Below are 23,992 nucleotides of genomic sequence, written 5' to 3'. Positions count from 1 at the left end.
TTTAGGCGTTTTAGATATTATTTCCATTTCAGGTAAGTCCGATAAGACTTTCCCTTCTTTCTCCTCTCTCTCTTTCACACAAAAACCTCTTTTAATCCTTTTTTCCATGGCTCACAAAATTCACCATTTCTCTTCCATATCGCCTTTTCCCTCTCTCTGCTCCCTCTTCTTCCCGTCGATTCTCCGTTTCTCAGGCGAAAATTGGTAAGTTTTGCTGCAAAATTGTTTCAATAGGTTCATATTTCGCTTTATCGCTTCAATTTATTTCGTCGCTCTGTTGTGAATTGAACTGTTCGTACTTTATTGTTTTGTGACGGTGGAAGAGATGAAATAGGACCGAAATTAACTGAGTTTTGTTATTTGTTGTTGATTGGCTAACCTAATTTGCTTTAAAAGGAAAGTTATTTTGTTTTTAGTGTCGGTATGAATGAAATTTTGTGTTTATTGGAATTGGGTTTTGAAGGTTTTATATTGTATACTTGTACTGATTTATGATATGGCTTAGTTGATTGATGCACTGTTGATAAGCTATTGAGGTATTGGATAACTTTGCTAATATGAAAATAGTTTAAAATGTGTGTTTGATTTGCTCGGATGGTGATGTGGAGTACATGCTTAATAGGGAAACTAGAAATTAGGATGTTTCCTTGCTTAATGGAAGAGAAGAAAATAGCTGAATTTTGCTCTTTGTTGTTAATTAGCTATTCAAATTTGCCTAAAAGGATTTTTTCCCCAGTGTCTGTATGAATGAGATGTTGTGTGTAGTGGAATGGATATAGAGGTTTGTATTGTCAACTCCTACTGGTTTTGGATATGACTTAGTTGATCGATGCACTGTTAATTAGTTACTCAGCTATTCTGGATGTTGAGGTATTGGATAAGTTTGCTAATATGTAATAATTTTGCTGCTTTAAAATGTGTGTTTGATTTTGATGTATGCGGTTGTTTGATTTTGATGTATGCGGTTAATAGAGAAGCTAGAAATTAGGATGTTCAGGCTATTATATTGTTTAATGGAAGAAAAGAATTAGAGAAGAAAATAACTGAATTTTGCTCTTGGTTGTTAGTTAGCTGCCTAATTTGCCTTAGAGGGAAAGTCTTTTTAGTCGTGGAATGAATTTAGTTTTGATGTATAGTGGAACACATATTGAGGGTTTATATTGTCTACTTCAACAATAAGCTACTCCGGTAAGCTTGCTGATTTGAAAATAATTTTGGTGCTTTAAATGTGTGTTCGATTTTTACCAACATTTGTAGAGTACATGATCAATAGGGAAACTGAAAAGTTGGAGGTTCAGGGTATTATCACTGTTTAGATCTGCTTAGATGTGCTCGTTGCTTGATATTCTTGTACAGGGTAATGATGTTTTAATTCCTTCTCTCTTGGAAATGTAACTAGTTATAGGAAATTCTGAACTAGTTTTTAGAAAAATTGGATAGGAACAAAGTTTATATAGGTAGTAGGGCTTTGTAGTCAACGTGAGAAAAATGCCCCATCAGAAAATAAGGAAACCTAATTAACCAAATTCCCTGATTTAAAACATCCTCCAATTTGATTCCAGCTCCACTAGCAATAACCTACAAACATACAACTTCTCTTACTCGACTACTCCTGGAGTATTCCTCTGTTGATGGTACAAGTTACCTTTGGCAAAAATAAACATATCATTTTTTTTTGATAAGGATATCTGCTCTGACTTGTAGAAGCAAAGCATTTTCTCTGACATGGAATACGTGATCTCATTAATAGTTCTATTTGCCTCAGCTATGCTATGAGATCCCTCCTTTTTGCTTCTGGCTAACAATCTGGTCAAGCGCTAAGATTTTTTTCAGATTCTCGTAGAAGTATGCCAAGAGAAGGTTTTTCCTTGGGTTCACTAAATCACCCTAAAGCTGATCAAACAAGTCATGAATACACAATATAAGAATACTTATTCCTGATGGTCACTTTCTTAAACTGCCTATAATCAATGTGCATCCTCATTAGTAGTTCTATTTTGCCTCAGCTACGCTATGAGATCCCTCCTTATTGCGTATGGCTAACAACCTTTGACTAGACTAAGATTTGTTTCAGATTCTCGAAGAAATATGCCAAAACAAGGTTTTTTTCTTGGGTTGCCATTTTGGTAGCTCCCCTTTGAATATCTGTCATGTCTGTGGTCATTTGATTGTTTGACTATCTGCTCATGCTTTAATTTATGATACAATGACAATTATGTATCATTTCAAGGTGGTCTATTTGGTGGACTAGATGAAGGTTTCTTGGTGGAAGCTATCTGGTGATATGCACATATAATCTCATGATCAACAATTTGACCAAAAAATTGATCTGGTGTGGTGCCACTGTCAGCGATTGTTTTAATGCTCTGCCGTTTAGTGGGGAGTAAGGATGGCAATGGGGCGGGGCAGGACAGGGCCGGTTGAGCTTAACGCGCAAAAATTTTAATCCGCCCCGCTCCGCCCTGCATAACAATTTTTTTAAAAAAAATTTTCAACCCGCCCCAACCCACATAATTTTTTTTATATTTTCCTTTTCTTGTAAAGTTTGATACCAAAAATAAAATTCGTAAAATTTAAGTCATTTTTTGAGTTGTATTAATTTAATAGATAATGACTTAAAATTTTATTTTCTAGAGCCTAATTGGGAAGCATGTAAGAAATTGTATTAGTTTTCATGTAACCATTTTCATTTACTATTTTTAGTAACTTCAAAGAAACTATTTTTATAGATAATGTTCTATCACTCTTATTACATGTAAAAAGTGAAAATCCGCGTATACGGCATAGACCTGCAACCTGCAACCTGCCCCACATTAATTTTAAAAAAAACCACTTCAACCCGCCCCGCCCCGCCCCATTGCCATCCCTCCTTTCTTTTCTCTTTAAAGGTGCTTGCTTTACTGAAAGATCTGTGCCATTTTGAACTAACTATAACACCTTTTGACAAACAAAAGAAAATGGAAAATATTGTTTATTATTCTATCACGATGCTCTAGTTTTACCTTTTGGCTTGAGTCATCTTTAATTCACTAGTTTAACATATGATCTTAAGTTTTTTCGGTTCCTTGACAAGGTTCTATTTGCAGTGCTATTGAAACATTTTATTAAACTAGAACATATTGACATTATGGATGAAGCTGTTGACGAAGCTATTGGCGATGAGGTAAACGGACTGGATGCCATTGATGGTAGACAACTTCGAAGTAAGGAGATTGACTATGCTTTGAGGTCTGGGAACTCCATTATGCTGCAATCACATGAAGTAGTCACACTTGGTGAGGGTGATCATTACCAAACTACTCCCAATTTGTATACACATATTCTCGACAGAAAGAATCTGGACAGGATAGGATCTTCAGAACATGCAAGTTCTAGTCCCCGCTGTATGAATGATGCTGGGGTCATGGTTGAAGAATTGACACTGAGAAACTACAATGGGAAAAACTTGGCTGTAGTTGGTACCTTGGGCAATAAAGAAACAATGCATATTAGACCAAACCAGTGGTTTTATCAGCTAGCAGGGGGATCTGCATGCGCAAGCTCACATGGGGAAGCTGCCTATAGAGACAGGTGTAGGGCATCATCGGGTATCTGGGAGGAAGAAGATGGAGACACATTATTTACCGGACTTCTGAATCAGAACCAGAACACATCAAATGAAAACCATAATCTAGGCGGAGAAAATTTGCAGATTAATGGTGATAAAGCTATTTTGAACAATGTATTATCCTCTCCTGAGGGTATCCGTACTAAGATTATCTCCAAGTCGGGGTTTTCCCAGTACTTTGTGAAAAGCACATTGAAAGGCAAAGGAATCATCTGCAAAACACAGTTACCCCGAGTATCTGCTAGTGAGTCTCGAGGCCAGATTCATTCGCAGTGTACTAATGCTTCTTCCACTGTTGCAAGCATGGATGCATTTGTTAATCCCAATGTCTATCATGATGGGATCAGTTTAAGAGAACGGCTGAAAGCTGGGGGGAATAAGTTAAACAAAGATGAAGGCTTGTACATCTTCAAACAAGTTCTGGGTTTGGTGGATTTTGCTCACTCTCAAGGAATTAGTGTACAAGACTTGCGTCCATCTTGCTTTAAATTATTGCGCTCAAACCAAGTTGTATATAGTGGAGTATCTGTATGCTCTCAGTTGAATGAATATGTGGTTGATCGAGGTGTTTCCCAGTCAGAGAATAACCAGAAAGAGAGAAGTTCAGCTGGGAAAAATATTTCATCCCTGTTTGATCCTTGTGTAAAGAAGCAAAAACTTAGTGAAGACATGCACCTGAAGATGAAGTGGCCTCAATATCCCTTCATGTCAGGCCATAAATCCGCTTCCAGAAACACAAAATTTAATGCTGCACAAGGCTATGAAGATGAGTCAAATGAAGAGGATTGCCTCAAGAAAGAACCTAACAACCCGAGCAAATTTAGATTGCCTCAGCTATCCATTATGTCAAAACCATCGCGGACTTCCATGAGCTTTAAGTTGGAGGAGAAGTGGTACACCAGTCCCGAGCAGTTTACTGAGGGTGGCTGCACATTTTCATCAAACATCTACTGCCTGGGGGTTCTTCTCTTTGAGGTTTCAACATAAACTTTTAGTCAAAATCTTTTCTTTTTCTTGTCTCATTTATGCAGGAAGTTCAATCACTTTGGCATGAGATTTATCTTTCTGAGCACAATGAAATTCATTCTTGATCTTATCATCTCTTCTAGAGTTGGGGTTTTTCACTATTCTGTTGTGATTTGTTAGAGGTCCCAACTAGTGCTGTGAATACTTTGGAAGTTAGACAGGAGTACGATGGGGGTCATGTGATGTTGAAGTCTTGAGTGAGGTGGATAGTTTTGTTTCTAGCTTAATTAGTGAATAAGGTGGACCATATATAAGTTTCATTAGCTAGGGTGTGTAAGAATCTGAAATTTGTCATGACTTCTCTAACAAGGTCTATTGTTTATATTACTTCCTCTAAGATACGTTCACAATCATCCTTAGTCTTTGTAGACATGGCAGAATATGTATCTACAATACATAGGTGCTCCTAATTCTGTGTAGACTCTCTACATTTTGGTAAAGTGTATCCTTGAGTTATCCCACATTAATAAAATTACTTACCTTATCAAAAAAAAATATGTGTGCTTGGGTTTTGTTCAGTAAGCAAACAAATTACTTTTCTCCATATTTTAAGTGTCCGTCTTAGAGCACTCAGTTGATACTGTATTTTCACTACTCATATAAGTTTTTCTTTGTCTTTCAGTTGCTTGCCTCATTTGACTGTGAAAGCTCTCATGCTGCTGCAATGCTGGATCTTCGCCATAGGATTCTTCCCTCTTGTTTCCTATCAGAGCATCCCAAAGAAGCTGGATTTTGTCTTTGGTTGCTCCATCCAGAACCTTCAGCACGTCCAACAACAAGGTGGTCAAAATTTCTGGTTCTGTTTGTTTTATCTTGACTTCTTGATTGGGAATGCTGTGAATGCCTTATGGAAAGAGTTTGACCTAAAAAGTTCAGTTACTGAACTCGTTTAGTGTTTGAGATACTATTGGTGATTTACAGAGCTTTCAGATAGTTGATACCTCTAAAGTTATCAATTTGTGATGGCAAAAATGACCGGTAAGGAAAGGGACAAAAAAACAATTAGATTATGATCGAGCTAGGGCTTCCAAAGTATGATATTGTTCATGACTTAAGTTTGGACATTATAGTCCAATTTGTTATCTGTGCTAATTGATGTACTTTTATTAGAAATGACACTCAAGGGAAGTGCAGCCATTTACAAGAGCTTCAAGTTTTTTTGGCTTTTGTATAAGGGGTGTTGAGTCTTTTACATCTGGAGGTACTGAAACTAGCAAGCTGTTTCAACTCACATGACTACAGATCCGCTTTGCAGTTTCACCGATAGAGTATAGCTTGTCCAGCATCTCTAAACTTAGTTTTGAGAACAGTGGTAGTCAAGCCTTTTTTTCAATTCAATGTTCTTTTCTTTCCCTAGAGTGCTGGTTAGACATATTCTTCATAAACAGAACAGATGAGGCTAGCATATCATTTTGTGCATAAAATCATTTTCTAGTTGACTGTTGAACCTTGGAATAAGTGGCATCTTTCTCAAACAGTCTTTTTGATTTTAAAATTATTCGTCAGGAGATGTTATTTAATGAAAAAATAGAGAGAATCATTTTATGGAGAGATTAGTATTGGAACTTTAGGTCTGATCTATGCATAACGAACTACAAGGATTATTTTTAATAAGATGAATTTACAAGTTCCAGGGCGGAAGTATTAACTTTTGCTTGCTATAAGACTCTGGTTTTCTGAATGTGACTCGTTATGAGGTCTTTCCTTTTCATTAGTATTTTCGCAGTAATTCAGCTATCTCATTACTGGTATGGAACAGGGAAATCTTACAATCTGGAGTTATTGCTGAGATTAAAGAATTACCTGGAGATGTCTCACTGTCATCGATTCACGAAGAGGAATCTGAGTCAGAGTTATTATTATACTTCCTCATGTCTCTGAAAGATCAAAAGCAGAAGGATGCCACAAAGTTAGTGGAAGAACTCAAATGTATAGAAGCAGATGTCCAAGAGGTTCAGAGGCGTCGAAGCAGCAAAGCCCTTTTTCCGTATTCACACCCAGAGTCTCTTGTTCAGCGGCAGACCAGGTTTATTCAGGAAGGAGCATCAAGTTCAGATGTGTATCCAAAGCTTCCACCTGTATGTGAAAATGAAACTAGATTGATCAAGAATATCAAGCAGCTTGAGAGTGCTTACTCCTCCATGAGATCCAATATTCAGCCGTCTGATAATGTTGCCATGGTCCGTAGAACTGAAGAACTTTTTAACAATCAGGAGAACTTTGTCTCGCCAGAAAATGATAAAGAGAAGTATGGACCCACAGATCGGCTTGGAGGTTTCTTTGATGGCTTATGCAAGTATGGTCGGTATAGCAAGTTCAGAGCAAGGGGAATACTAAGAAATGCAGATCTGAATAATTTTGCAAATGTCATTTGTTCTCTGAGCTTTGACAGGGACGAGGAATATTTAGCTGCTGGTGGGGTGTCGAAGAAAATTAAAGTATTTGAGTATCATGCCCTCTTTAATGATTCTGTTGACATTCATTACCCAATTATAGAAATGTCAAACAGATCTAAGCTCAGCTGCATTTGCTGGAACAACTATATCAGGAACTATCTGGCTACCACTGACTATGATGGTGCGGTTAAGGTGTGTATTTGGTTTTAGTTTTATGTCAGTGGCATGGGTAGAGTATTGCCTTGTATGTATGTTGAACCTGTCCCTTGCTCATAGTTATTGCTTATGATGACTATTGAGGTGATTTATAGTTAGAAGGAAATTATCTTCCGAATGTGGCGCTCCATGCTCAATTTTTGTCGACTCAATTTATGGAGGCTTATGTTCATCACACATCTTTCACTTAAGGAGTGAGTTGCACTGTAGCATGAGAGAGCTTGGATATATCTGTTTCGCTTATATCTAGGCAACTTACATATTTCTTCTTGTTCGTTTTTTTAGCAATACAGAGCATGTAGAAAAGTTGTGGTGAATGTGATACGTTGACTGTGTGAATGTTGTAGCCTTGTTCCAGAGGATAAATTGGTTCATCCACTGGAATTAATTTTGGTTTTGGAGCACTTTCAACTGAGAGAGGGTTGGCTATGATCCTTGTATGACATAACTACCTGATTTCTTTTTGCATATCTCCTAATTTCCCTTTTGATATAAGTTATTTAAACAAAAATAAAATGTGAACTTGTGGACTCTGCATCTCATCCGGTCTGTTCTCTTTTTCATCCAATTTGATTTTCCTGGTCTTTGTTTTGTTTAATAACTGTGATGTTTATTCACCCTTGTATAATGTTTTTGACATACTGCTTAATTTTCGCAATATTGTTTTGCTGCTCATAACTCTGACCTGTAAATGCTGGTGTTAACTTCACTACTTTTATCTGAATATCTCGTGACTTTGTCAATGATTTCAGTTATGGGATGTGTCTACTGGTCAAGCTTTTTTGCATTTGACTGAGCATAATGAAAGGGCATGGTCTGTAGATTTTTCTCGTGTGGATCCCACAAAGTTAGCCAGTGGAAGTGACGATCATTTGGTGAAACTTTGGAGCATCAACGAGGCATGCTTCCCTCTTTCATGCTATTCTATATTTTACCTCCATGTTTTGATTGAGAAGTTCCCTCCCCCCTGCCCTCCTTCCAACACAAACCTCCTTGTTGGACAAAAAAAAAAGGAAAAAAAGGTCGTAGTTTGAAGTTCAGTGTACAGTAAAATGCAAGGAAATAGAAGTTTAAGACGATTTTGGATTTATACCGTGTGCATTCCCCTCAAATTAGAATAATGAATATGACAGAGAATGTGAATGTTCTACTTGTCCATAAAATCGGAAACTAGATATGGCTTGCTTGTTTCTTTTGGGTGCAGTGGCACTAAAGATTAGCATATATATAATCTCTGTTGAACACGGAGAAAAGAAAAGTCACCTGTACACAGTCCACTTAATCTAATTTAATGAAAAAATTAATTCAACAAAATATTCATGAAGGTATAGAAAAAAAGATATCCACTTTTTCTTCATATATGTGATATTATCTCTTTTTTTCATGGTGTTCATTGCATCAAATTTTCCGTCTGTGCAGAAGAACAGCGTGTGCACGATCAGAAACAAAGCAAATGTTTGCAGTGTTCAGTTTTCACCTGACTCCAGTCATTTTCTGGCTTATAGCTCTGCCGATTACAAGACTTATTGCTACGATCTTCGTAATACCTCAGCTCCTTGGTGTATATTGGCTGGCCATGAGAAATCTGTTAGTTATGCAAAATTTTTGGATGCTGAAACGCTCATTTCTGCATCCACTGACAACAGTTTGAAGATATGGGATCTCAATAAAACCAATCCAAGTGGCTATTCGACCGATGCTTGTGTCTTAACCCTTAAAGGGCACACCAATGAGAAGGTTGGCTATTAATAGAATATCAGTCATTTTTGGTCGTATATCTATGAGATCCAAAATTTTGAAATGCTTACTTAATCATACTATCTTCGCTATCAGTACCATTATTTCTGTATGAGCTGACATCTTGTCTTTTATTGTTAGAATTTTGTGGGATTATCTGTGAACAATGGATACATAACTTGCGGGTCAGAAACAAATGAGGTAGGTTCCTTGCTCCCTGTTTTAATGAGGAATACAACCATATGAATCTCTTCTATTGCTATGACTGAAGATGGGAACTAATAGGAAAGGAGGGTTGAGGTGTTAAGTTTGACCCTTACCTATTCAATATACAGTCACATACCATTGACATTGATAATGTTGATTTGTTTGATCAAGTTATTGGGTGTCTCCTACATTTTAGTTTTCTTGCAACAATATAGTAAAACTGAGGTCCTAGTTTTTTTCTGTGTCTTGCAGAAGAAACACATCTTGCTAGTCATTTGTGTCATTCACTCCCCCAGAAAAATGAATCAGTGTTGCACTGTTGTTGAGTTGAATTTCCTCATTTGCAACCATTTTATGCTTTGCAAAAGAAGAGTTATTTAATTCACATTCTGCATTGAGTTAAAGGAGCCATATGTAAAAGATATTCTTACATGTAGTTTTTACGCAATGAAACCCTCATGCTAAGAACACAGAATTTGCAAATAGTAATACAGTGTGTATTTATCGTTTTGTGCATCTATTGCGCCAACTTTTTTTTATTATGACAAGCCGTCGTGGTAGGCAATTTCCTGGAAATTTCTTTGACCCAAAGCCTTTGGCTGCTAAGATAGGAAAGTGTTGGAAATTAACAAGAAAGTGAAAGGCAGCGGAACACTTAATAAAATTCCTCTGAATCATGTCTTGCTAACATATTCGGAATTTGAAACATGAGAGCAGACGGTTTGTTCTTGTTTTACAGGTTCCTCCTCCTGTCAAGCATTGCATGCTGAAAATTATTTTTTCCAGTTACTTTTTCTTTGCTGTAACTCTCGGACAACTTGTTGACATCCAAACAAAGTGAAATAGAAAAACATACAGAAAAAGGAGAGGACTTCTTATTTATAAGCTTATTTCTTCCCTGCAGGTCTTTGCTTATTACAAATCTCTGCCTATGCCTATTACTTCTCACAAGTTTGGCTCTATTGATCCAATCTCTGGTAAAGAGACTGATGAGGACAATGGACTATTTGTTTCAAGTGTTTGCTGGAGACAAAAGTCAAACACTGTTCTTGCTGCCAGTTCCAGTGGCTGCATAAAACTGCTCGAGTTGGTTTAGACATAGACCAGCTGAAGAATTGCAGTCTTCATTTGCTCCTTTCTCGTCAGGTTTCCTGGGAAGCTTTGTATGGATCATGTTGAAATGCAGCTGTATGATTTCCTTGGTAATTTCTGGAATATCTTCACTAAAAAGTTTTTTTAAGGCTAAACTTTGAGAAGGGACCCGAGTCTGGTACTTGTCTTGACAATTGTGGGTTGTTTGGTTAAAAACTTTGGAAGCTGAACGGAGGGAGTCGTTCTTTTTTAAACTGGAAAGAGAATGGTTGCTGAAATTACTCGCTCAAGGCCCACATATGCAACGTTCCTGAAGATGCAATGCAAGTACGTTCCTGAAGACATAATTGCCTGAATCTTGAGATATCCCTCAAAACAGATTAAAACACAATAGTGATGTCCTCCATATTTTGGAAGGCTCACGGTGTAGCTGAGTGAAGTCCATATGAAATTGCAGTCGAGATAAATTTTGTTGGCGTGTGGTGTTCATTTGTACATCTAGATAGATACGGGCATTGTAAAATCATGTCTTGGGAAGCAATATAGTTGACGATGAGTTATTGTACATGTCATAATTCCCTTACCCTTACATAGCAATATATAAAAAAGTTGTACATTGACTTGTCAATTGAATTCTTAGTGCTTTGCCATTTCTTTTGTGCCAATTTGGGGTATAGATGACAAAAAGTTTGTTACGTTCTTTCAAGTGAAACCAATGTGACGTGAATCAAAGTCTGCAAAATATGATTCATAAATGTGAATTGCAGATATTTTTAAATGAAGTTTAGCAGTTGTGAATGGCTGAATAGCATTCAAAACCTGTGAAATCCAGGGAGTGTAGACCTCCAACAGATCAAAAAGCTTAACGTATAAGCATAATATACAAATATTAACTATCCTTTGCTTCAAAATTTTTTAGCTGCAAAGTTGTTCTAGTCAAATTTGAAAATTGAAAGCCGCGTTTACTTTGTTAACTGTTGTGCACAGATTGGTTATTGCTAATGCTCTGAAGTTTCCTTGGTCTACTTGGGCTCATAGCTGAGGACAAGTGAGGCTCTCGGCTTACTCTGGCATAACGAGAACACGGATTTAATGGTGATGCACATGGGGATTGATATCCATTTCCATATGTAGTGATTGCAGGTGATCTTGGAGATGAACCTTTTAGGCTTCGTGTTGGAGAAGACATAGTTGATGACTGTATTCTCTTAGCTCTAGCTGGTGAAGATCTTGGTGATGGGTCTGTCAGTTTTTCTACAAAAGCCATTTACGTTAAATATTCTCATAACAAAACATGCAAGTTGACAAAGTTGGAAGAGCTAACCTGGTGTAGTGCTACTCTCTTTGTCCCGGAGTTTTTTGTGAAATGGTGCTTTCTTTGCAGTTACTTTTGAATTGCTTGGTTTCGATGCTGTTATCTCAGATGACATTGAGTTTTGATTGGCTTCCGGACTTGATAGAACTTTCTTCTCTGGATTCTTGGATTTTGTTCTTCTTGACACAGCTTTCCTTTGCGTAGGATCACCACGAATATTCTTGACATTGGCAGCTGTTGATGACTGCTTCTTTTCTTGACTTTGAGAATCTTTTGGTTGTTGGTTGTCAGATGAGTTTTTCTCCTCTGGAGTTGCAGAACTTATTAGTTTCTGATCATCTGGTGCATGTTTCTTTTTTTGAATCTCGGAATGAGTTATTATCTGATCACCTGATGAATTTTTCTTCGCTGAAATCACAGGAGTCACTATTTTCTGCTCACTCGATGAAGGTTTTCTGTCATCTGTTTTCAAAGACATTGCATTCTCCTTGATTTCCAAAACATTCAGCTTTTTGTTCTTTCTCATTGATGAAATGGCCTTCCGTGGTGTTGAATCAACATGCGGTGAGGACTGATCACCTGATGGTGTTAGTATTTCTTTCCTTTCCAGAATATCATCATAGATTGGCTTTTCATTTGTTGCTGCTGCTGGGATTTTCTCTTTTGGACTCTCAGAACTAACTGACAATTGCTCGAATGAGAAAACTTTTCGAAGTGGTGTCTCAGAGATGACTGTCCTCTGATCCCAGAATCTTGGACCTTTACTCTCTATTATCTCCGAGCAAACTGACCTTCGATCACTTGGACCGAAAAAGAGATCATCCATTGCATCCATATGCTCATTGTCGCTCTGCATTGATGCTGTCCTGTGGCTCGAATGACCATAATGTGATGAATCCCAGTGCTTGTCTTTAGAGTTTCCAGATATTCTCTCTTTCTCAACAAGTCTATAAGCAAACATCTGGAATGGAATTTGTGATACCGGGGCCAAACCAGTGCTATCCTCTCCCGCGAACTTCTTTGAGTAGCCAGCCTCGATTTCACAGTAGTCTACGAGTGGAGGAGGACATTCAGGTTGGCCATGTCCTGGATTTATGACAAGTACTTTCTTGATATAATGCAAAATCCTACACAGAGAAGAGAAACTTGGGCGAAGGTCTGGATTCATTTGCCAGCATTTTCTTGTCAAGTTAACGAGATATTTAGGTGAAGGATGCGGGAAGAGAGGTCTCTCCCCTGTTCTAATATTCTGCGCCATTTTCTCCCCTTGGAGATGTTCATCAAACGGAGCTTTCCCCGTTAAAAGTTGAAAGCATATCATTCCATAACTATAAACATCAGCCTTCTCTGTATACTTGTAAGTGCATTTGCTTTCTGGTTTTTCCTTTTCAGTGAGAATTTCTGGTGCATACCATATGAAAGACTCAGCAGAATTTTCATCAGCAGCCTTATAACTACTCTTAACAGATGTTAAACCAAATCCTTTAACTTTCGCATGAAAATAACTCTCCGCTGAAGGATTTCTTGGTTTAAGGAGCACGTTAGATGGATTCAGCTCTCCGTGATAGATGTTTCTCGAGTGCAGATACTCCATCCCTCGAGCAATCTGAAGCATAATATCAACAGCAACTTGGACAGAAAAAGGTCCTTTCTTCCTCTGACAGGAATGCTCCTTTATGTAAGTTGCTAAACTTTTATTCATTAGCTCCATAACAAGGTATCCTTCTTTCTTTTCTTCGTCGTAAAAACCACAATGATATTGCAGAATGTTGGGATGTGAAAGTGAATAAACTAAAGAAATCTCAGCAACTACTGATTCAATCAGCTCACCAAAAAAGTTCCTCAACGCAAACGTTTCTCCTAACCATTGAATCTCCTTAACATGTCCTCCTCGCGAACCTAAACGTCTCTTAACATGATAATCACTTGCTCCAATCAAGATTGAACTAGGCAAGAGCTTAATCTGTTTGAGTTGATTTGATCCCTCTAGCTTCTTAAGCAATATCTCAGCTAGCCTATGCTCGTTTATCGTCAAGTTTTCTGCAACATTCATCTTTTGACTGATCATTTCAACAAGATACCATCTATCTTCTTTCCAACAACTCTCCAATTCACTACATATCTCTCTAGTGACCAAGTATTGTTTCCCAAACATCCATTGAAAGAATCTTGGATCACACGTTGACTCTCCCTCGTACTTTTTAGCGAGTGCAGTCCTCCTCTTCTGCATATCTTCCTCATCGAATCCTGAGACTTCTGCAACTGTCTCAATAGCCTCAATCACAACAGGGAAACAACAGAGCAAATTATGAACATGAAACTCAACACAGTCCTTATTGAGATGTAAACTTATAGCTTTGCCCCACAAATCTTTCACATCCAAACAACTTTTTATGTACATTTCACCTTCTTTAAAGATCCTATGAAGCTCTTTCATTGGATGTTCAAGTGCTCTCCACTTTGTGTTCCTCTCATTCAACCTTAAATTATGTTTGATCCCCTCGGAAATCGTGTCGAGAGCTTGTACATACATGTCAAACAGAAGACAACATTGCTTCTGGTTTATTTGAATGTCATGTTTCAATACCATTAAAGCATTTAAGCTCCCAACTACCTCACCAATCTGCCTGAATTGATCCATTCAGCTTCAAGAGTACAACACACAATATAGTCAGACTTCTCGATAACAATCATCCCAAATATTTCACTATAACAACCATGTTTTCTATTGGACTAACAACATTTCGCTATAGCATTTGGGGAAAAAAACGTTGTTATAAAGAGGTTTGATAATATATATGGAATTAGAGCAACATTAGTAGACATTTCATTGTATACATCCAAAAATAAGGTATATTGAACCATTAATTGTAATTCATCATGACATAAAAACTAATTTAGCATTTATAGCAAGTAGAACAGGCAAGAAAATTGCATCATGTGAAGCTTCACACATATATAATCAAATAAACAACTACGTCTAAGTCTTGAACAACTTGAGGTTGGGTCAGTTAGCTATATGAATCATCATTATTTCATATAACGAAATACTTATCTAAACATTATGAAGCCAAAAAAATCAGGGAATTAATGAAAAAACGCGTACCGGCTACAAAAATAGGCAAAATTGAGCTGGATTTTTGCAATTTGGACAAGGAAAAGTGCTGAATTCTATTAGATTGTGATGAATCTAATACAAATTCAGCACCAATCCTCTATTTATTTGATCAAGAAACCAACTTTCTGGTAATAAAATCTTCAGAAAAGAATTATATAAATTATATGTGACTATGGTAACACAAAATTTAAAAATTACCTAAGGGTGAAAAATTATAGGTTGTTTTAAAAAATGACAAAAGAACCAATGTATTTATAAGGTTTTATTCTTATAAGATTTTTGGTTTCTTTTTGTTCATTTTTTTCTGCCAACCTAATCAAGAAAATGAAAAAGTAGTTTCTTTTGGATTTCAGAGTTGAAAATGGCTGTTAATTCAATTCCGTTTATTTTGGGGCTTATTTAAATATGTTTCCGCAATTTTAGCTGTTTTTCTCATTTTTTTCAAACGAATTTTCTGTCAAAAGCCTATTTCATTCACATGACTCAAATTCGACTAGATTCGTATTACTACTAATTTACCTAACAAAGATATAACATAGGCTTAATTCATTTTTGCTCGTTTAGTTATTGATAAATTCTTATTTTAATCCGTATAATATCTGAATAAATAAATTCAAAGTTGTGCAATTTTTATTCCTTTACTTGTAATTATATGCATATATTTGTTGGAACTTGGAAGCATGCACTTGAGAAATTAATTTCGGAGGTCTAAATATATCACTAATAATTAAAAATGTCAAAATATATCTCTTAGAAATTTATTTAAAAGGTCCAAACATACCCCTATATTACTTTGTGAGGAGCATATTTGATCTATTAAATTATTTTGGGATATATTTAAAACAAAAAATTACATTAGAAGCATGTATAAGTCGATAAGTTAATGAAAGACATGAAACAAAGTCATTTCACCTTTTTTTTTTTCCAAACTATATGTCATTAATATAGTAGCTCATAGAAGTCATTCATTTAATATACTATAAGGTTTCCAATTATATCCGTTAGTAAAATGCCTAGTAGTCTCTGACTTGGTCTTCGAGTAATAATTAGCCTCATCCCATGGCTATAAAAAGGATGCTACATTATGTATATGTTGAGAAATCACAAAGAATAATAATCATGAGTGGAAGTGGTGCTTGCGTTTATAAAAACCCTTCATATAATACAACAACCATGTTCTCTTTGAACCAAAACAAAAATAATCAATCTCAAGTACAAGTACTACAAAACACAACCAAAATCGAAAACTCAAAATCATGTTTCACTTCTACATGTACTGGTAGTATTTTTCAGATGCCATTGCACTATCCAAGGTACAAAAAATCCGATTACGAGACGATGCCGATGTGGAAACTCGATTGCCTTCTCAGACAATATGGACTACCGGTGATCGGAGATGTCAATCACAAGAGGAAGTTTGCTATGGGAGCTTTCCTTTGGCCTAGCCAAAATTAAATACGTGAATGGACGAGTTCTGCAGATTTAACTGAACGTTACTGAAAAATTATGAATTATATTCTAGAAATTGTAATATTGAACTATGATCATAGTCATGTTTTAGTATACTAGTTCCACACACGAGCGTTGCACGTGTTCCCCAAGCTAAATTGCATGAAGTTGTTGTAACGATGTGTTTGTATGACCTCTTTGATATTAAAGATGAAGAAACCACAAATATTGTGAAATAAAAATAATTATATGTTAAATGATGCGTATATTTTGATTTAGTAATTTGCTGATAGAATAAAAATAGATTAACAAAAAAATAATTACAAATTAAAATAATTAATTAAGAAAAATATATAGAAAACTTTCACATATAAGAAAATATTAGGCAAAATAGAAGGCATACCACTATATAAGAAAACTCACATTTATAAGAAAACTTTCAAATTTTCATTTCAAGAAAATCAAAAAAGTCTTTCTTTTGTAATAGAAGATATATGTACGTTTTTCTTGTAAAGACGGTTTAACTTAACTAAGAGAAAAGTAATTAATTAAATTGGACAATTTGAACTTAAACTTCATATTAGAATTAAAATGAATTAAATGAAAGAAAATGAAGGATAGGAATCAAAGTCTCAAACATCTTTACATATTTCACCTGTAGCTAGAGACTTTTAGTAGATGAATATGGTCAATATATTAAATTAAGTGTATTTAATTATCAAGTAACCCTTCAATTTCTTCAAATTTTATAATTTCAAAGAGTGTTATACTCTATACAAATTTATAGGATAATTCTAGTAATCTAACCTTAACTTTGTTGCTTCACACTTTTAATAGAATAATTATTCTATTTTTACTATAAAGTTTGTAAAATAAAAATAGTATATCAAGAAAAAGTACTTTAAAAGCTATACAACTTATGAGGTTATCAAAGCAAGAACAATTATCAACCATGCAAAGACTTAAATCATAAAACTCAAAGTCTTATTGTGTACAATAATATTTTATTTGTAGTTATTAATTTATCAAATAGGAAAGAAAATAGAATTTTTTTAATGGTAAATAAAAGAACACCTCTAAAGAATCAAAAAAAATATTATAAAATGAAGCTAAAATTAACAATGTGAAAGAAAAAGAGATGACAACTTTCTTTATTCTCTTTCAATTATTCAAAATCTCTTCGATAGGATATAATTGAGGGACTCAAAGGATTGTCATGAATATGTCATTAACCCATTTCATGGATGAAAGGTGAAAGTAACAAGTATATTATTATGAACATCAACAAATGTATAATATCTTTATTTCTAATATAATAACACAAAATAAAAATTCCACTTGAACACATAATAGAGAAATCTTAGTTAATCTACAATAAAATTATCAAATAAATATTAAGATACAATAAATGAAGAGAAGTAGCTATCATCAAAACTAAGACAATATATATCATGAAATTTACAGAAAATTAGTGAAGCACACAGTGGTATTTATAGCCAAGATATATAAAAACTCAAAAGTCAAGTTAGAAAAATATCATTAAAATATCATTAAATCTCTTTATTAAAGAAGCGAAAGGACACTTTATATTTTATTCTTTAAAAATGGTTAGATTTCCAAAACTATTAAAATCCAAATTTGTAGTTATTCTTTAAAGTTAAACGTATGACTATAAGTATTCAACATATGTACTAATACACATAAAAGAATATGAAAAACCAATTTTGAAACTGTTAAAACATTTATTGTATGGTAGTCAATATGATACTTAGCATTTATTTAAACATATGTTTACATCTTTTTTTTACACAAATTATTAAAGAAGTATTTTCTTCATGTAAAGATAAAAATGTTTAATTAATTATATTAGATGAATTTAATTAAATATTTTATAGCCTTTTCATTAAATGTAGGGATAAAATAGTAATTCAACTTTTATGTTTTGAGCTTCATGCTTATAATAATATATGATTATTGAAATAATGTGATATGTCATAATGTATCCTATAGGAACATTAGTATAGTGTTCTATTTTAATTTTTCTCCCTAGATTAAGGTGTTGCTTTAATTTAATTTAATTTAATTTACTATATATGGTGTAATGATATTGTGAGCTTAGTCAACTATTTTAATTTAATTTGAATAAATTTTGTAAGAATTATTAATGTAGCTATACTTTGGATCCGGCTCCTCTCCATTTCTCTTCTCTCCATTTTCCCCAAGTTTCTATTTGGATTAATGACACGTGTCATAGGTTAAAATAAATGGTTATGATTTAATTTTTCAAAGTTAACCTCTAATCATGATTTAATTAATAAATAAATTATATATCAAGTATTAAAATTATTTTAATCTCACAATCTTAGCAACATATTATCTTTTCCATAAATATAGAAAAAAAAATTCAAGTATTAAAATTTGCTTACTTTTTCTTTTTTATTTTTTTATTCAGTTTTTGATGGCTAATGGAGATGAATAATTCATATTTGCTATGAATTATTTAGCGATAAATTTCGTAACGAGTTTCCGTTTCTTTAACTATGAAAATAATATTGCATGTAGTTGTGGTAAGGTTTTGCAACCACGTACAATGTACAATGTTGACTACATCTAAATCCATTGGATAGAATTTTTATTTATTTTTCATTTATTACTAAGTACTATATGTTCCTTTATCGTGTCCATGAGGCAATATGAATTAATCAAATAATAAGTATCGTCTTAGCTCAATATTCAATCGATAACTATGGCTGAATTCTTTTTTAGTTGTATCTGATACGATACAATGTAAAATATTCATAAAAACTAGAACTTAAAACTAACTCCAAACGAAAAGCAAGTTTGCGGGATGAGAATTGTTCAATATCATATAAATAATATGTAGATTCAACTTGGGCAGGATGAATCTATCTTTGATAATATAAATTAACTTTCTTAAAACGTATAAATAGCTCAATTCTAAAATTTAGCTCATAAAGTAAGGCTATATTCATATCAACATCACTAATAACCTCAGTTAATATGAAAGTCTTGTATATATTATTTGTCTAGTTGAACATATCGTAACAAAAGCATTTGCAAAGACCTTTTTTTATTGGGATGATATTTTGAATAAGATCATTTTTTAATTCTCAATGACTCAAAGTCAGGTCTCTAATTAAAAGTGAAGAAATCTCAATCATTCTATCACAACTCATGTTTCTACTCACGAGGTTCACGTAGGTGAATGATGTCTTCCATTCCTAAGATATAATTAAAATATTCTTTTTTTTTTAATATTTCAATATTTAAACCTAGCAATGTAAATTAACTGCAAAAATTGTTTCCCATGGCCAATTTATTGTAGAAGCAAATTGCTTGACTTTTTTTTCATATATGATCTGAGAGTGCACACGACTGATGAGTGGCTGTGTACTTGCAATATTAATTACATCATAGCTATTTATATCCACTTGAGGCAACTCAACTTAGTAAAAATTGATCGGGTTGAATTACGACTCTTTTAATACTTATTTCATTAACATAATTTTTGAATGAGTTAATAACTTGTTTATTTATTAATTCAATTTATTTTAATCTATACAAATTCAGTTCAATCCATTAAATTGACACTCTTAGCTGTGAGTATAATAATATATTTTTCCTATGTGTTTAAAATGGTTCATGCATATGCACCAATTATATACCAATATATGCCTAGCAAGCACGGCATTTGCTACTATCAATAGCCAATTAATCAAAGTCTATGTATGTATATCTCGAACCACCAATGATATTAGAAAAAAACATGTATTTTTGTTTTTCTTTAATACATGTTCTTTGAATAGTATATGTTTTTCACGTACATGTAAATCACTGTAGATATATATATCTCGAATATCAGATACATGTAGATATATTTTTGGACATAAAAAAAATAGGACAAATTATAGAAATACACACTTTTTTTTTCCACTTATTTCCATTATTTTCTATTATTTTTAAAAATCTTCAAAAAAAATTATTTCTTCAATGTATTCGAGCTGCATATTAATGTATCCTATCCAGTATTTAATGTATCCGAGCTACATATTAATGTATTTGAATTAGTATTCAATGTATCTGATCTAAATATTACTATCCGAACTAAATTTTAATGTATCCGAGCGATCACATATTAATATCTGAGACAGTATTTAATATAATCGAACTACATATTAATATATTGAGCTTCAATCATTATATTCGATTTTTTAAATTTTTAAAAAATTAATGTAACTAAAAACTTATTAAGAATAATGTTATTTTATATCAAAACTACGAGATTTATATAATTAACTCAAAAATTGAATGCAACAAGCCCAACAATACAATTGTGGAAAGATGCAAAGGCAAAGAATATGGCGCCAACTAAGGATGGGGAATAGATAACAACCTAATAATAATGTTAGATGACTTTTTCCCTCCCAATACATTTTCCAAACCCCACATTCTTACCAATTACCGATTTTTAAGTTCATTCATCCAAATTAATTTTTTTTTAAAAAATAATATATTACTTTTACTATTATAAAATAAAATAACATTTACATATTTCAAACTTTTTCATCAATCACAATTTTTCAAAACAATTTCTAAAAAAATTGTTGTGAAATTGAAGTGAAAAATCTTTTTTTTCGTTTGATACATTTTTTCTTTCACTCTCTCTGCGAATAAAGCTCTTTTTTTTTTAAATCTTACAAGATAAAAAGAGCTGTTCGCAGAGAGAGTTGAAGAAATATATTAATTACTAATAATTAATAATTAATTAATTAATTAACTAACTAACAATGGCGATTAATGGTTCTTCTAGTAAGGTGATGTTTGGCTTCTTTGTTGCATTTGCCTTAATTTTCTCCATCGTTTTGCCTACTGCTCAAGCCCAACAGCCTTATGCTCCGGCCCCTGCTCCGGCAAGTGATGGTATGTATTATTTTTTTACGAGTTCACGTGAATTTATTAATTTTTATCTAAGTTTTCTAGACATGTTTTAGTTTTTTTATATAAATATTTGATGATTAAACTCGTTATTATGGTACATTTGATTTAGGTTCTCATAAAAATTCATCAGGTTTGAATTCTGAATCATCTTTGAGTTATTAGAATCCAATAAATTTTATCTGTAACTTAAATGCATGATAAGAAATTACTGTATGATAACTTGTCATAATGATAATAACTCATAAACTTTAAATCTTAAATCCCGCGAAAAAAAAATATCTTTTAGGCTTGATTTAGATGTTCTTTGCATCTAATTATGTTTTGGTAGAAATGATATTGTTGAACATGATGTTCAACAGTGCCAAATTAGACAGCTTAAAATGTTATGGTTAATTTTATTGTTAGGTTTTATATTTTTATTTTTCACACGATATTCGATTTCCATTAAATCTTTATATAAGGGGGAGAAGCTCTCATTACCAATTTTTTTTTACTCTACTAGGAAAAATAATACTTTTTCTGCTGTTTACTTTACATAACCATGTCACTCATGAGATAATTATTGATTAGTAATAGTCTTATATGTTTTTAGCTAATTAATATTATTTAAAAGTCTTTTTTGGCTAATTAATTTTATTGTTGTGTTCAGGAACAACAATTGACCAAGGGATTGCATACGTATTAATGTTGTTAGCATTGGCAGTAACATACTTCATTCACTAAGTTGATATTCCCTTTAGTGTCTAATTAATTATTAATTGTATTTTGGTGAAGATGATTAATTAATTTTGTCAGTGCCTATATATTATTTTGACATATACATGAAATATATATAAGGTTGTTGTCATGTTGTGTTGCTAGGACATGTAAATTTTGTCATTTTCATTCTAACTTTTGACATACTATTAATTTATTTATTTATTGAGATTTTTCAACAAATTCCATGTAATTTCCACAATTTTTTGGACCCTTTTTTTTAGTTATTAGCCAATGTTGATCATCTTTACAATGGCCAATTTCATCTTAAATTTTTTATTATGGTCACACATTGCAACTAATTCTGAATGATACTTATTATTTAATACAAAATTTTGACTTATTCTCCTTTTTGTTAATGTTATCTAATACATGAAGTTATAAACTGAGAAAAGAAAGAAAAAAAACTAATATAGGAGAAAGGAAACTCAAATATAGACAATGGTATTTAGATCATTATAATACACTACAAGAAAACTGTGAATTACATGGGAATTTTTCTAGGAATTAGTATGAAAATTTATAAGAAAATAATTCAAAATTTTTTTAGTGTCATTCGAACTAGTAATATTTATGTTTTGAATTGGGAACTAATAAAAGTTACCTTTCCAAGCAAATATTGTAGTATTAATTTTTTAAAACTCCGGAGTAGATCGCGTTCACTAATATAATATTAGAATAAAGAAAATTACATATTTCATCTTATTATAATTCGAATCACAATGTCACGAATTTGAATTTTCTTTTTCAAACAATGTTAATCTAGTTTAGTCTTCCCTTGTCCCCGACGAATCCAAATAAACAAAATAGGATTTTCTAGTAATAGGTACCAGTTAATGAGAATTAATTTTTTTTCGTTATCTTCAAATATAGAAAAGATCAACCAAATCACTATCTTACAAGTAGGGAGGTTGTTTCCGATATAGCAAAGACGTTAAATATTCTGTATATTGTTTGTGGGCCTGTTATAATGTGTTTCAGATAAGGCCCATAAATGTGGACTTGGGCTTTCATCCTGCATTTTTGTATTTTAGGCCCAAATTGCTCCCACTTGCAATTTAACTTGTCATTATTCCTAATTACCAATCAGATAGAGATTATGTTTTAGTTTTTCAAGGAATGTCGAAGATATATCCTGATAAAAATGTAAATAAATTATAGTAAACTAGATAAATTAATTTTATGTTAATAATAAGACTGAGATGGTTTGTTTGGAGCGACATGAACAATGAGAACTCATATAATTAACCACAACTTCATTATTGTTGTTTCATGCGATACATGACCAAGCAATCGAGTAATTCGAAATGGATTCATACTAAAACTTGGAATGTCCGCTACGAATTGAATTAAGGCCCAAATCGAGTATCAAATATCGAGTGAAAATCACGGAAAAAGATTGGTTTGCTCCAATGAAAACTATTGATTATGGAGTTGACTATAGCCTTTGACTTTTTTATTAGAAAAAACATATCCTATAAGCATTTTATTGAGAACCCATACAAAAGCATGATATTTGAAAATTTTGATACAAAGTGTGTGTATATAAAGAGGCCCACAAGTTTTGGCATGCGAAGCGTGAATATATTAAATTTAGCCCATTTTGTACTTATTATCATGAAAAATATCATGCCTCTTTATGTCTCTACAGTCCTCAATTTTTACAAACAATCTTTAAAAAATTAATAGAATTTTTAATACTAATTTATAGAATTCCTTTTACAAACATTGAAAATGTTGTTTTTATTGTAACGTATAAATCTTTTAGATTACGATCTAGGAGACTCTTTTGAACAAACTCATAATAGTAATAACATAACTTATGTAGTTGTATAAGGATTTTCGAGGACAGAATAAACGCAGAACTTACCTCGATTTTTGAGTCTGGGCCTGATTTTAAGAAATCAGCCCAAAGATTTTCTTACCTTCTGCCCCATCACTTTCCTGTCGGTAGGTGAGAATGACATATTGGGCCCTACTTGTACAGAAATTGGGTTTTATTTAAAAAACAGCCTTTTATTTAGCAGCCAAATTGCATGAAGAGACACAAAACAATGGCCTTTAATATTTCACCCATACACAGTGGCACCCTGTGTTGACACGTGGATTTTTGA

General features: G+C 33.3%; 3 protein-coding genes across 6 annotated transcripts; 2 read left to right on the top strand and 1 right to left on the bottom strand.

Moving 5' to 3' along the window:
• Positions 1 to 27: 27 nt before the first annotated feature.
• On the top strand, positions 28 to 10,909 carry LOC107028458 (protein SPA1-RELATED 2). 3 transcript variants are annotated; one of them, XM_027919253.1, is made up of 9 exons: positions 28 to 204; positions 2,231 to 2,332; positions 3,087 to 4,582; positions 5,256 to 5,413; positions 6,393 to 7,221; positions 7,998 to 8,144; positions 8,665 to 8,982; positions 9,124 to 9,183; positions 10,094 to 10,909. In XM_027919253.1, exons 3-9 carry the CDS (start codon positions 3,128 to 3,130, stop codon positions 10,283 to 10,285), a joined length of 3,159 nt encoding a protein of 1,052 aa, XP_027775054.1. In that variant the 5' UTR covers positions 28 to 204; positions 2,231 to 2,332; positions 3,087 to 3,127; the 3' UTR covers positions 10,286 to 10,909. The 3 variants fall into 3 exon arrangements, with proteins under 3 accessions (XP_027775054.1, XP_015085020.1, XP_027775055.1); XM_015229534.2 differs by lacking the exon at positions 2,231 to 2,332; XM_027919254.1 differs by lacking the exon at positions 2,231 to 2,332 and having other exon boundaries at positions 3,074 to 4,582.
• Positions 10,910 to 11,072: 163 nt separating this feature from the next.
• LOC107028459 (probable serine/threonine-protein kinase DDB_G0277165) lies at positions 11,073 to 15,056 on the bottom strand. Of its 2 annotated transcripts, none has more exons than XM_027919255.1 (3): positions 14,703 to 15,056; positions 11,606 to 14,241; positions 11,073 to 11,523 (listed from the first exon to the last, which is right to left on the bottom strand). In XM_027919255.1, exons 2-3 carry the CDS (start codon positions 14,235 to 14,237, stop codon positions 11,252 to 11,254), a joined length of 2,904 nt encoding a protein of 967 aa, XP_027775056.1. In that variant the 5' UTR covers positions 14,238 to 14,241; positions 14,703 to 15,056; the 3' UTR covers positions 11,073 to 11,251. The 2 variants fall into 2 exon arrangements, with proteins under 2 accessions (XP_027775056.1, XP_015085021.1); XM_015229535.2 differs by having other exon boundaries at positions 11,073 to 11,535; positions 14,703 to 15,052.
• A 745-nt stretch (positions 15,057 to 15,801) lies between these two features.
• Positions 15,802 to 16,423, top strand: LOC107028147. The gene has a single exon (XM_015229196.2). The coding sequence runs from the start codon at positions 15,834 to 15,836 to the stop codon at positions 16,167 to 16,169; it is 336 nt and encodes a 111-aa protein (XP_015084682.2). The 5' UTR covers positions 15,802 to 15,833; the 3' UTR covers positions 16,170 to 16,423.
• The last annotated feature ends 7,569 nt before the right edge of the window (positions 16,424 to 23,992 follow it).

Source organism: Solanum pennellii, chromosome 8, assembly GCF_001406875.1.
Source record: "Solanum pennellii chromosome 8, SPENNV200".
NCBI classification, from domain to species: Eukaryota; Viridiplantae; Streptophyta; class Magnoliopsida; order Solanales; family Solanaceae; genus Solanum; species Solanum pennellii.
The sequence above is the reverse complement of the archived record's forward strand: the minus strand, read 5'-3'. Positions and strand labels throughout refer to the sequence as shown.

Excerpts from the sequence above, each read along its gene's own strand:
- LOC107028147 (XM_015229196.2), top strand. The coding sequence starts at position 15,834 with ATGAGTGGAAGTGGTGCTTGCGTTTATAAAAACCCTTCATATAATACA.
- LOC107028458 (XM_015229534.2), top strand. The coding sequence starts at position 3,128 with ATGGATGAAGCTGTTGACGAAGCTATTGGCGATGAGGTAAACGGACTG. Across the intron at positions 7,222-7,997 it reads ACTATGATGGTGCGGTTAAG|TTATGGGATGTGTCTACTGG; the intron begins GTGTGTATTTGG and ends CAATGATTTCAG. Across the intron at positions 9,184-10,093 it reads GCGGGTCAGAAACAAATGAG|GTCTTTGCTTATTACAAATC; the intron begins GTAGGTTCCTTG and ends TCTTCCCTGCAG.
- LOC107028459 (XM_015229535.2), bottom strand. The coding sequence starts at position 14,237 with ATGGATCAATTCAGGCAGATTGGTGAGGTAGTTGGGAGCTTAAATGCT. Across the intron at positions 11,536-11,605 it reads AGAGAGTAGCACTACACCAG|AAAAACTGACAGACCCATCA; the intron begins GTTAGCTCTTCC and ends TGGCTTTTGTAG.